Here is a 14,077-nt window from a genome sequence, read left to right as displayed (position 1 = left end):
CGACAGTAATAACACATAAACCTTAATCTGATGAAAAGAGAAACTTGAGTTCTTTACACTGTCTGCTGCACTCAGCTTATATGGGCGCCATGTAAAAAGTTTCCATAGTTCCTGTAATAGCTTTTCCAATGTACGGTGTATTCCTTTGTTGCTGCAGGTAAGGCATATAATGTAGGATTGCAGTAGATACCGCAGCTTTACTAGCTCCTGGTTGGGTTTGTTATCTCAAAGCTGAACATTGCTGAAAACAGCGGTGTAAGAATTATCTGATCCTTTGCAGCTGTCCAACAGTTAGCCTGTAACAAAAATCCACCTGCCTATTCCTCTAAAGTTCACTGATTAGCATCTTATACATTTTTTTGTTTAATTTGGAGGAAGGAGCATAATTTATTATGTTTCCCAAATTGTCGAAGTATTCCTTAAATGTTGTAGGTGGCCCAGCTGGTGCTACGTTAAACTTGTTTAGCAGTTTTAGTATGCATGGAGTTTTACCTTCAGAGTAGTAACTAGTAACTCTCTTGCGGTTCTCAAATTAATGTAGATTGAAGTGGATTGAAGTACAGTATTTCCCTCTGAAATGGCTTGGTCTGTAATTTACCTTAAATGGAAATACTCATGCAAAGTACAACTAAGTACATTTACTCAAGTACTGTACTTAAATAACAATACTTTATACTTCCACTCCACTACAATTCAGAGAGAGAATCATACTTTCTACTCCACCTCATTTATTTGACAGCTTTAGTTACAAATTGCTTTTAAGATGAACATTTGACAGAATGGATTATATAACAAGCTTTTAAAAATACAACAGTGGATTTTCAAACATTTTTGCGTCTTTCAAAAACCAGTGTGTAGTCGGTGTCAGATTTCACTTGTCTATGAGTTAACAGCTCCTACAGATAGGGATTTTTTTCCTCTGAAAACTTTATATAAAGTTGTTCAAACTGGCTCCACCATCAGCAGCTACAACAGTAACATGCTGATCACACGCTGATGCTTCAGTATTGATAATGTAATGATCTCATTCATAATAATATATCAATCAGAGGGACCATGCCAGTGCTTTTACCTTAATACTTAGATTACATTCTGCTGCTAATACATACTTTTACATAAGTAGCATTTTTTATGCAGGACTTTTACTTGTAATGGAGTATTGTTATACTGCTGTATTGGTACTTTTAATGAAGTAATTGATCTGAATACTTCTTCCACCACTGGTACAAGTAAATGTACTGAGTTACTGTCCACCTCTGGTGGAAGGAGAAGTAGACTAAGAATCGAAAGCATTTGGTCTCCAGTAGAGCCTGAGCAGGAGGGAGAGAGAAAGAGAAGGAGAGATGACCCAGTTCTGTTTCACACAGTGCTGGTGCCAGAGGCAGAGAGACCGTGGAGGCTGTGGTGCACGTGACGGGTTTGGGCTGGGCCCTGGTCCACACGGGAAACGCACAATGTCTCGTTTGTTTTAAACGACTGCGCTGTTGGAACTGGTCTCCCTCTTTCCTCTCGCTGTCTGTTGTCTGCCGTGAAATGTGGAAATGATTTTTGCCTTTGGATCTTGGCCAGATTCTTTTAGGAGGGATGCGTTTTACCCTCTCTCTTTCTCTCTGTCCCTATCTCTGTTTCACCATCTTCCAATCCTTCACCTGATAAGATTCAGTGATTTTGTTAAATCCACAGGGAGTTTGCAACTAAGGAGTGGTGTTTGGATAGAGGATGAAGTGAGGGGAAAGATGCATGCAAGCAGTGGGATCAAGGGAATAAAGTTTAAACCAGTTTGAAGGGAAGGAGAGATGAAGAATCTTGATGGAGGGACTTTTTTCACACACTTGAGATCATATTTATTATAAGCTATTTAGTTTTAATTCTAGACTGCTGTAGCTAGTGTGGAAATCACCTACTGTGTTCCATAGACATGCGCTTTCAGTCAACCTCTGCTGGTCTTAGGGATGTTGAGCTATTCCCTACATCCTATGTTACTAGAAAACTAATTTACCACTATGTGCTAAATGTGGTATTTTGCCGTAAAACACAATACATATAACTAAAGAACTGATGATCATATAATATGTGCACCAGACTGATTTTTCATTGTCTGGGTGTCCTTGCTTACTTTTGCTAGTGTCTATTACTCTGCACAGCCGCCCACACAACTTTAAAAGGTTTTCCAGACCTCTTCCCTATCTCTGCTTTTCTCTAACTCACACACACACACACACACACACACACACACACACACACACACACACACACACATACAATGCACCTGAGAGCCAGACCGATTAAAATGCCAGCAACGGACAATGCATTCTTTATGGAGTGTGTTACTGTTCGCTCAGCGGTACTTTCATCACATATAATCTAAGTGTGTGGTAGATGTCATGCAAAATTATTTTTTATTTTGAGCATTTCTGTTTGTGTACACCAGACAGTTTTTCACTCACAGACACAAGTTCAGGTTCTAGGTTTTTCAGCATTGGCTTTATTTTTAACCATTTTGTGTGTTTTTCTGTTTATGCTACCAAACCTCGTTTTTTTTTCATTTTGTTCTAGAAATAACGAAATTCAGTTACATTTTCACAAAAAATTAATCCTGCTTCGTCTCTGCAGACTACCGCACCGGGCCGTGCTTTGCCTCTGTGAATAACCAGATGTGTCAAGGCCAGCTCACAGGCATTGTGTGCACAAAGACTTTGTGCTGTGCCACAGTGGGACGGGCGTGGGGTCACCCCTGTGAGATGTGCCCAGCCCAACCTCACCCTTGCCGAAGAGGGTTCATACCAAACCACCGCACCGGGGCGTGCCAAGGTAAAGTCTGTTCCTTCGCGCCTCTGTCTCTTTTTTTGTTTTTGTCTCTTACTTTTTCTCTCTGTCGCTCTCCCTCCCCTCTCCTTCTTTAAGTAAAGTGTTGTTTCTGTTCTCTCTGCCTGTTTTAACTCCTTCTCCCTCCCTGTCTGCCTTCACCGCTCTCTGTCATCCCCTCATCTCTACCCACCATCCCCTCTCTAGAGGATTAGTTCTAATTGGGTTAAATTGGGGTGGGTGGCAGTGCCTCCCACATGTGTATGGAATGCCCACGGACACCCGCTGTGGCGGGACTGTCAGAGTCAGTAACACGGGTCAGTGGCGGTGCCACGTGGGAGAGCTCATTTCTGGTAAGACGGCCCTCTGCCTGCCTGCTCCAGACCCAACAACATCAGAACCTCTGCAGGGGAGGCGGACCTGAGCCAGGACCCAGAGGAACATGGAGTACTCTGAGACTGCATCAGGTCACAGCCTCCTGGCGGTTTTCAGCCTGAGACCTACGTTTTAATCGGCCAAATTCATTAAATGAATTTAATTTAATCAGCAATGTAACTCACAAAGTCACAGATTTGAAATTTCTTCCTAAAAGTTGTGGGATAGATAGATTGATGGACAAGTCCAGAGCTCTGAATCAACTCTCTAATGATGTCATAGTGTCCCTCTTTTGCAAGCAAATCTTCATAAAAGCTACATCACTTAACTATAACTGTCTGTTTGACTGTAGACCAGTCGTTTCTGTATTTCCTCCCTCTTTCTATCTCTTCTTTGGTCGACTTGGCCTCAGTTTCTGTTCCTCCTGCAGGAGACATTCCTCTCCCTCTTTCTCTCTCTTTCTCTTTTCCCTTGTCACTCTGTTGATCGCAGAAAAGTCAGGGCCAGACTGTTAAAACAGACCCAATTTCAATCTCTGCACATCCAGGCATGTGCAGATTTGTGTGTCAATGTTAGTCTGTGTGTGTGTGTTGCCCTCTTTCCCCAGTACTGAGTTTATTTTACCATCTCTGTGTCATGTCTCTTGTTAAAGGACTCTGTGTGTCCGTGTGTGTTAAGGTGTGTATTAATTGTATGCCCTCTATGTACAGATGTGGATGAGTGCCAGGCCATCCCTGGCATCTGTCAAGGAGGAAACTGTATCAACACAGTGGGATCCTTTGAATGTAAATGCCCCGCTGGGCACAAGTTCAACGAGGTCTCACAGAAATGTGAAGGTAAGAATCAAGTGAGCAGCCACCACAGTAAAACTGTGATATGTCTGAATGACAGAGTAGACTAAAAAACTTTAAAATTTCCTAATTAACAATGAAAGTAGAGTTAAAAGCCACATCCGTCTAGTTGTGGTTAACTTCACCTCAGTCGTGGTATTTTGATTATTACTTTGTGGGGAAAGACCACACATAAGCCTCTTTCCCCTTCCCCTGAAATAAGTTTAATTAAACCAAAGTAGCACTCGGCTTTCTCTCAGTAATTTTGCATAACACTTAATTTGTGAGGCTTGAGATAAATGCTGATATCATTTCTTTTACCTCCATACGTGTGTTGACATGAGACTATGTAACTTCTGAGTGAAGAAATACATTTTTCCTCTTAAAAAATGAAAAGCTGAATTCATGAACAATTCATCGCTCCAATGCTGCTACAACTTTAACTGGCTCTAGTGTGACTTTCCTGGCTTATAACTCTTCTCCACTTTTGCTACTGTTACATTAGTTTAGCATTTTAAATAAAAATAAACATTAACAGCTTCTCAGCCAGGTATATCAATGCACAATATAAATCAAGAGACAGCCAGTGAAGATTATGTCCACATGTAGTTTTGAAAAGACATTTTTCTCTCAGCTGGGGATCCTAATTATCAGCTTCTGACTGGCTTTCAGAATTCTTACACATCACACATCTTTTCTTACCTTGTAACTGTGGCCACTGAGAGGCTCACAATATTTTTTAATGTTACTGGCTGAAAAGGCTTTAATAAAATCCTTCTCTCTGCATCACTTCTGTTTTTCCAGAAATAAAGACCTACAGTTAGCCTGCGAAAAATATTGGCTCATTAAGACATGAATGTGACAACTTCCAGACCAAGTTTAACTCTGGTGAAACAGACTGAGCAGGGTTTTGTGGCACTCATATCCAGAGTAAAATATGTGCTATTTTATACCCAGAAATAATTGCCGGAAAACTTCTGGACTGTGTAAAAGACATTTCAAACGGGTCTAAGTTACAGTGTATTTTTTAACAGACTTTGTGCACTATGATGTGCACTTGGTGGTTAACGGTGCTAACAGAAGGGCCGCTACAGAGGCCCCTGGATTTAATATCCTGTGACAATACTTTATTTCCATTGTCACTGCCAACATGTGCTCCAGTCACCCTTGAAGCCATTCTCATTTTAACTTGGTTTTTAGTTTAATCGCTTTCATCAACACTTACTATGCAGTTTTTTAGCAACATAGAGCAAACAAACAGGAAACAATATAAAATGTTTTGAGGCATATTTGATAGTTGTTTGCTCTCTCCTCTCCTCTCCTCTCCTCTCCTCTCCTCTCCTCTCCCCTCCTCTCCGTAGATCTGGACGAGTGTTCAAACATCGCAGGTCTCTGTGGTGTAGGCGAATGCTCCAATACTGTCGGTAGCTACTTCTGCAAGTGTCCCCAGGGGTATCACTCCTCTGTGGACGGATCCAGGTGTATAGGTGAGTGTCCACGGTGGTACTGGGTGTAACACCTCTCCAAATCGACCGCATAGGATTTGCTTTGGTTCATTGTTACTTGGATAGATGAAATATGAGACAAAGTAGTTGAGCAAAAAAGGTGCAGCCTCATTCTCTTTCCTTTTTCCACCCCATTTTGGTTCTTCTCCCTTTATGTCTGGCACTGAGAGCAGAAAGAACTGAAATCTGTCCAACGTTCCAGCTGGTAGAATTTAGGTCAGTAGTCACTTGCTTGTTTCTAGTTCCACAACAATGAGCTATATTCTCTTCAAACTGAGGAGGGGACATGACAAGAGAAGGGAAGTGAACTCCTCTTGTGCTCGGGTGACTTTGATTTTTACATCATGGTTGGTAGAAGTGAAGTGTGTGTGTGTGTGTGTGTGTGTGTGTGTGTGTGTGTGTGTGTGCATCTGTCCATTTGCTTAAACAGTGTGCATGTGTATCATTGAACAGTCCACATCTTGGAGGGTTGGTAACAGTGCATATTCACACACACACACACACACACACACACACACACACACACACACGATCACCAGAAAAGCCTCCAGTAAAGCTTGCAAGTTCAGTTCAGTTTGACCCAAAACAGACCACGGAGGAATTTTGGTCAAAGTAGTTCATTAGACGTGCACGCACATACTCAAATGTGCACGCATACACACATGTATTCACACACAAACGTATGCAAACACACGCTCACATTACCCCCTCAGGAGAGGATGTTTGTGAGGAAGGAATGTCTGAGTCTTTTGCTCCAGAAAACTGGTGCGCCAAACATTTTAGTCTGTTTCCCATGCAGCAACACTCGAGCTTAAACATCCACTCCAGCCCCTTAATGGCCCAAATGCTTTTCCTCCAACCAACTCCACGTTTGCCTGACATCTTGTCGAACTTAACCAAGTAATCATCAGTGTAGAATGTTAGTTTTGTCCATGTGAATATGCTGGATGGGCTGGGTGTGAAACAAGACATGATATATTTATGTTAATAGGGAACCTGCGTGTTAGTCATGCTAGTGCCCAGTGCCAGAAACTGCAGGATGTAGGAAAGGTTCTCAAAAAATAGGAAGTGATGACTTGGAAGTGGCTTCCATTTTCCAAATGATGGAAAAATTGAAGCAACAACAACGAATTTTTGATTGTAGTCTTGCCAATTTGTTCAACATGCAGACAAAACATGCCATGTTCCATACACCACGGTTAGTTTAACTTACTTCACGCTGTGTTGTTTCCCACAGATGCTCGTGGTGGATACTGCTATGCTAGCCTGCTGAACGGGCGCTGTGCCAACCAAAACTCACAGCTGTTGACCAAAATGCAGTGCTGCTGTGATAGTGGTCGCTGCTGGTCTGATGGGTCCACCCCCGAAATGTGCCCCATTCGTGCAACAGGTGGGGTCACTCACTATCGCATGGATTTGGCTTCAGACATTTTTGTTCGCAACTACTCCATGTCTCAACACAGAGCTAACCTTCTGTTGTTTTCCACACGTGCTCATTTTAGAAGAGTACCAGAAACTGTGCTTCCAGGCACCTGATGGGAACGGTGGAGTGCTGATACCCGGTCGTGTACCCGGGGGGCCTGACCTGCCCGGCATCTACCCAGTTCCGTATCCCGGTCAAACACCTGGGCAAGTTCCTGGTCAAATTCCCATCCAGGGTCCAGGCCAGGTCCCTGGCCAAATACCGGGTCAGATTCCAGGGCAAATTCCAGGACAATTTCCAGGACCATTTCCAGGACAGATACCTATACCGCCTGCTCCAGGTATGCTCCTACTTTCTGCTTGTGTTTGGTTCCCATGTTCTCACTCATAAACTGACACTGTCTTCAAAGTTGATGTGTGCCATAATACTTATAACTCATACTTTCTGGTATGACTCAGTGGATGTGCAATGTCCCAACTCCCACTGATCTTGTTTTGCATTTTCAAAATCCCACTTTGAACAACAACAACCCACACCCTCCAGCTAATGATCTACAACTTAATGATGGGAAACTTTGACTGAGACTTGATTTGTGCCGTGACACTGTGCTGTTTGTTTCATACGGGTATCGCTGTAGATATTTAAAGAATATGTGCAGAAAATGTTCTCATTTGTTTGCAGGCCAGTAATGTCAAGACTTTAAATAATCAGGCGTGAAATCTTCCACAATAAGATTTCCTCTGGAACTGTCAGAATTTTTTGCCTTATTGAGAAAGATGGAACATCTTTCCAAATCTTTGTACAGTGCAAATGTAGCATGAGGATAGGTCTGGCAATGCAAGACTAAGACATGTTTAATAAATGGCCTTTTGCTTTTTGCAGGCAGGTGAGAAGTTACTTTTCCAATTCTACTTACCTTGCACTACTATATGTACATTAAAGGTGTTATATGTACATTTTTGCTATCGCTACATAGCCAACGTTAGCATTAACAGCTGTTTACTTACCAGTCTAGAAGAACCGTTGCAAGTTCGGCATCAAACTTGCCAAGAGCTGTCTCCAGTGGTAGAAAACAAATCCAATGTTAATTCTTGTTTTGCTTCTTTTTCTATCACTTATTTTCTCCTGCTGAAGTTAGCGTGCTAACCAGCTAGCCCTGCGCTGTCCATTCTTGTATTACGAATTTGCGATAGTGAGTCACTGCAGCATCCACTCTGCCCTCAGTTCAGCATGAGAGGATAAAGAAGGAGTGCTGATCAGAGAGTGTATTCTGACCTCTTGTTTCGTAAACACAATGATTGTGTGAAGCTTGGCAAGCAACCATTTTCATCAGCAGCACATGCTACCGGCAAGAAGACGTACATAAAGCACCTTTAACAGTAGATATAGTAATTTACCCCACTCGGCATGGAGTTAAATGAAGGAATGAAGGCAGATAACTGTGGATCTTTCATCATGTGATTTTATGATTTATCAGTGATATGTTTGTGTTAATGTTTCCATCAGGGCCTGTTATTATCCAAACCCAGAATATCACCAACATGTGCCAGGCCTACCGCAACCTATGCCTGAATGGCAGGTGCATCCCAATGCCGGGCATTGGATATCGCTGTGAGTGCAACATGGGGTTCAGGTTGGATGGAAGAGGAGAGTGCATTGGTAAGTTTTGACAGAATAAGAATCAAATACCAGACCTAACGTAGGCCTACATGAAGGTGAAGAAGCTTCATATTTGCTCTGCAGATGATGATGAATGTGAGAGAAGCCCATGTGCACATGGGGAATGTGTGAACACGCCTGGGTCTTACATCTGTCAGTGTCCTGCTGGATTCCAAACCACTGCAACCAGAACAGAGTGCCGAGGTTACACATACACACACATGCACACATGTATACTCACACATTTTAAGAGGATATGCGTGTTTATTGTGCTATCTGTTTGTTTCTGCCAGATCTGGATGAGTGTGTTGCCAACGGTCGTATCTGCAACAACGGCCGCTGTGTGAACACTGAGGGCAGCTTCCACTGTGTCTGCAACGCTGGATTTGAAATTTCAGCAGATGGCAAAAACTGTCAAGGTCTGTCGATTTCTGGCATCTGCATTTATGGTGTCGCGACATATTTAAAAGGAAGTTCTCCGTAATAACCACAGTATGTGTAATGTTTAATGTTCAGTGGACCGTGGATCTGTTGGATGTGGTGATTTAACACCAATGGCTGTTGGATACATGTACCGTAATAAACAGGATTTTAAAAGATCAAGCTGGTAGCTTTGTGCAAAATATGCACAATTCATATCACTATCAACAACCCCTGTACAAATGTTGTACATGTTGTTAGTATTTACTTCTTACCTTGCAGGCATTCTTTTGTTTCCACTCATTTTACTTTGCTATAAAGCATTGAAAACTCATTTAGAAAGGTAGTCCATCACAGGAAACGTTTTGTTGATTAGAACTACTTGGCAGATTTTCAGATAGCTTTGGAAACCCCTTCCCTCCACACCTTTCCTCCATTGGAGGAGTGTGTGGGGGTTGGGTTTGAACGTCTCTCTCTAGCTCTATTCTCTACATCTTGACACAACTATTTCTGTCATTTTTCGTGTGAACAGCACATGTGCAACACTATAAATTCCTTCCAGGACAGATTGTGAAAATGTGCAGCACTATCCCCATTTACACCCCCACCCCAACCCCTCAACCCCCCTTCACTGTTTCAGAACTGCTACAAACACTTTTGATTTCCCGAAGAGGTCGCGCAGCACGTTGCACAAACTATTTCTGATCCAGCATAGCCTGGCCCTTATAATCTCTCTTGTCAAGTCATATTACTGACACATGAATTAAGTTTTAGGCATGGAGTGTATAAACAATTCTGCCTGTTGTTCTGTTTGAGAATGCTCCAGGATCTAATATTAAAGAGTTGGCTGCTCAAAAGCAATCAATTTTCCCAATTTCGTGATTCCTATCTTTGCTTAGTATTTGTTTGCTGGCCTTGATTTTCTGACAGCGTACACAGCTCGCACATGTATTGATTTGACAGTGAGCTATCAATTGTCTAATTTGAGCTTCCTTGAATTGAACAGGGTTTTATTTGCCACTGCATTGCTCAACAGCAACAACAGAACAATCTGACTGTTGAGGCCTAATGAACTAAACTAAAATGTCGTACATAAAATATTTTGTTAACCCACAGTTTGTGTCTTTAACCAGTATGTTTGTTTCTGCTCATCCACAGACCAGGACGAGTGTCTGATCAGGAATATGTGTCTCAATGGACTGTGCATCAATGAAGATGGCAGCTTCAAATGCATTTGTAAACCTGGATTCCTGCTTGACACCAGTGGACGCATGTGTGTAGGTGTGTTTGTCAGAAAGCTCACAGACTGTAAGAGTAATATCACATCTGTACATTCTCATGTTCACTGGCTGCAGCACCAGAATATATTTTGAGTCAATTGTTCTTCTGACCTGCATTTTCAAGCTAGCTTGGAAGGTGGCTACCTCTCTGGCATGTTAGTGGTTCTAATATGTGAGTCTTTGCACACAGGGCAAAAATCCCCCTAAAAGCCTTGGAAAAATCCCTCAGCATCATGGCAGGCCAGCTGGACATGTGGATAGTTGGGGCCCGCCTATTCTGAGGCAGACAGCCTTTCCTAAACTTGTACGATACAAAGAGAAAAGAAACTTCTCCTGAAATTGACAAAACGTGCTGTAGCAGGCACCGGTTTGATTAGGACACACAAACTTGTGAGTCACACAGCAAATTGAGCAACCATTTTGTTGTACATGACACTATCAGATGCTGTGTGGAACCTTAGAAACAACATCAAACAGAGCCTGCATTAATGTAATGTTTAAAATATGTACCATAAATCTCCACGTGGCCAACAAACGCCCCTGCAGCCATTTTAACCCTCATGGCCTCAGATGCAGACGTTTGATCTCAGAGACACTGACCTGGTTAAGTCGCAGCAGAATAAATAAATAACAGAGTAGGGTGTGGGTGAAGTGTGCTGATGTATGCAGTCATTAATGAAGTGTGTAGTCAAAAGGCGCCCTGGGACCACATTGCTGCTATCCAAACTCTTCCTGTCCCCCAACACACCCAGACACGCACATAAACACACACAGTTATAGGTGCATGCCATATCATTGTTTACGCTCATTATGATAATTATTGTAATACGCGGATGGGATCAAGGGGAAGGAAAAGAATGTTTTCTTAGTTGAGGTCATAAAACTGAAACAGTGCAGCAGTTTTGGCTGCATTTTTCAATGAATCAGGTGCCTGAGGACTTTAATAAGCACTGCCTTAGCAGGAAATTGGTTTATTATAATAGATTCTGGCCTTGTACCATTCATTCAATGAAGAGAAATGTATGAAGAAATGATTTTTGCTGTATCTGCTTCTAGATATTGATGAGTGTGAGACTCCAGGCATGTGTATGAACGGTCACTGCGTCAACACGGAGGGGTCTTTCCGCTGTGAGTGTATGGCTGGGATGGCCGTGGGCCTGGACGGACGGGTCTGTGTTGGTGAGTAAATGTAGCTGTAGCTTTGTTTCCAGGAATAACTCGTGTTCATTTTGGATACTGTGGCAAACTGTAATCTCACATCAATCTCAGTAGAAAAGCAACACCCTCTTTGGGTGAGGGGAGCTAGATAGCCTTGCATTTTTTCTTCAGGGTAAGACAGCTTTTTTTGGATCTGGCCTGTGTCCCCCTGCTTCAGTCTGGCTGCAGCTTCCCTGAAAGTTCTCAGCTGCCGCAAAGAGAAGATAAAAATGGTTCAAGAAGTTCATTGACTAGTTTGATTCCTACAAGCACATATGCTTAGGTCTCCAGTGAATCCTCACATAGGTTTGGTGTACTTGTGCCTCTTTTACCAACAGTGACTGGACAAAACGAAATGATGGCGAAATGTTTTCTAAGCGACTGAAAGCTGAGTGCGCATACTGTCACAACAACTGTCACACATTTTAAACAGAATAACCACAATAACAATATTTTCCAGTCCTGTAATTAAAAAAAACAAAACTGAATCAATAAACTTAACTGACAGCTCATCCTCTAAACCTGTTGCAACCACATACAAACATTGATAAATGTTTTCCTGCCTCCTTGTGCCCCAATCCCCTGGACTGATACTCAGAATCCAGATCTGTTTTTTTTCTCTTTATTTTCAACATTCCCACATTTCCCCAAATGACATTTCTTTGTGTATTGTGTGGGAAGTGTTGAAATGCTGTTATTCGGTCTGGGTGAGTTTTCATCAGGATGATATCAGCGCAAGGGAATGCCTCGAATCCCAGGATATTATGGAGAGAGAACAACCATTTGTTTTGCCAGTGTTGTTGTTTACTGGAACTACAGACTCTTGCCTCCCTTTCTCTCTCTCTTTCTGTCTGGCTCGAGCCTCTTTCCAGATCTCTTGCCTCATCTATGTTTCTCATACACCGTCTCTCTTGTTTTGTCCGAAACAGACACACATATGCGCAGTTCGTGTTATGGTGGCTACAAGCGAGGGCAGTGTGTTAGGCCTTTATTTGGAGCTGTGACCAAGTCGGAGTGCTGCTGTGCCAGCACAGAGTACGCCTACGGAGAGCCCTGCCAGCCCTGCCCACCACAAAGCTCTGGTATGGATGTTCCAATCACTCCACCCTTTTATACATATGGAGCCACCTCCTGCTGCCTGACAATAAAAAGCATAGACAAACACACATCCTTGTTTTACTATATTCCAGGGGACCTGTCACTGACATAATTCCAACCGTAAACATCACAACTGAATACCTAACCCTAACCGATACCTCATTCTAACCCTAAAACCAAGTCTTAATCCTCAAACAGCCATTCAAACCTTTGGGGTACCAGCATTTTGGTCCCCACAAAGCTGCCTGAATTTGGGACAACAAACCCTTCCACACACACACACACACACACACACACACACACACACACACACACACACACACACACACACACACACAGATTGCATTTAATTCAAAACACACCTGTCAAAGTCAGGATGACCGGATCAAACGCTTGGTCTTCCCTGACATACCAGCTTGGATTTCATAAATGACAGAATAATAGTGATGAAGTTGTGGCTAAGACACCCACAGTTAGGAGACATTGACAGCCTCCGCACACACACAAACACATGCACAAACACACACACGTCATCCAGTCACTTCTCATTAGTCCTTCCAATTAAAGTTTCTGTATCACAAGACGCCAGAGCTGCACCACATTAAGGAGTTGGTTTTATATACATCTAGGCTAAATGAGAAAGCATGAAAATGGATAATGACATGGTATTAAATTTCTTGCTTTGAGATTTCTTGGATTTTGGCAAATATGATATTTTCCCAAACCCTTCTTCTTTTATCAACCAAACCGTGCTGTTTGTGTGTTTTGTTGCAGCTGAGTTCCTGGCTCTGTGCCCCAATGGCATCGGCATAACTGGCGATGGAAGAGGTAATGCCCACAAGTTTCTCTGGTTGTGTTTCTGTCTGGAACGAAAGCACAGACCATGCAGAAACCAAACAGGGACACATAAATTAAAGGCAGTTATTATTTAGCTTAGAGTTTTTTCCTTCTCTGATGTTGAACAAGTCATGCTTTGCTCTCTCAGATATTAACGAGTGTGCCCTCGACCCTGACATCTGCCAGAATGGCGTGTGTGAGAATATGCTGAGGACATACAAATGCACCTGCAATGAAGGCTTTGAGGTTGATCTGACGGGCAAAAACTGTGTCGGTAGGTGAAGTGCTCTCTAATTGTGCTTGGAAAAATAAAGTATATGGCCTTGATATCAAAAGAAAGTGTTGGGGGAGTAATCGTGTGTGTGTATGTGTGTGTGCGTGCGTGTGTGTGTGTGTGTGTGTGTTTTTCCTCAGACATTGATGAGTGTCTGATGAACAGACTGCTGTGTGACAACGGTCTGTGCAGGAACACACCGGGCAGTTTCACCTGTCAGTGTCCAAAGGGATACCGCTTCGATCCTGAGACAGACGTCTGCGAGGGTCAGAGACACGTTCATTCTGTCGTTCAGTACAATGTCACTTCATCACTGCATGTGCTGAGTCTGCTGTATCAGATTCATAAGAGATGGGTAAGTTGAGAAAAAAATA

At 42.7% G+C, this 14,077-nt stretch overlaps 1 protein-coding gene across 1 annotated transcript in view; it reads left to right on the top strand.

The window, feature by feature from the left end:
- fbn1 (fibrillin 1) overlaps positions 1-14,077 on the top strand; it is a 59,887-nt gene that overhangs the window by 10,574 nt on the left and 35,236 nt on the right. Inside the window, exons 7-20 of the mRNA XM_022768331.1 lie at positions 2,614-2,811; positions 3,891-4,016; positions 5,372-5,497; positions 6,753-6,905; positions 7,018-7,278; positions 8,445-8,597; positions 8,682-8,801; positions 8,891-9,016; positions 10,176-10,298; positions 11,354-11,476; positions 12,424-12,576; positions 13,367-13,420; positions 13,578-13,703; positions 13,844-13,969. Of these exons, the coding sequence (XP_022624052.1) occupies positions 2,614-2,811; positions 3,891-4,016; positions 5,372-5,497; positions 6,753-6,905; positions 7,018-7,278; positions 8,445-8,597; positions 8,682-8,801; positions 8,891-9,016; positions 10,176-10,298; positions 11,354-11,476; positions 12,424-12,576; positions 13,367-13,420; positions 13,578-13,703; positions 13,844-13,969 (1,968 nt within the window). The remainder of the gene's footprint in view (positions 1-2,613; positions 2,812-3,890; positions 4,017-5,371; positions 5,498-6,752; positions 6,906-7,017; positions 7,279-8,444; positions 8,598-8,681; positions 8,802-8,890; positions 9,017-10,175; positions 10,299-11,353; positions 11,477-12,423; positions 12,577-13,366; positions 13,421-13,577; positions 13,704-13,843; positions 13,970-14,077) is intronic.

This window comes from Seriola dumerili, unplaced genomic scaffold (genome assembly GCF_002260705.1).
Source record: "Seriola dumerili isolate Sdu_G_001 unplaced genomic scaffold, Sdu_1.0 BDQW01001449.1, whole genome shotgun sequence".
Classification (NCBI taxonomy): Eukaryota; Metazoa; Chordata; class Actinopteri; order Carangiformes; family Carangidae; genus Seriola; species Seriola dumerili.
This window is presented reverse-complemented; position numbering and strand designations above follow the sequence as displayed.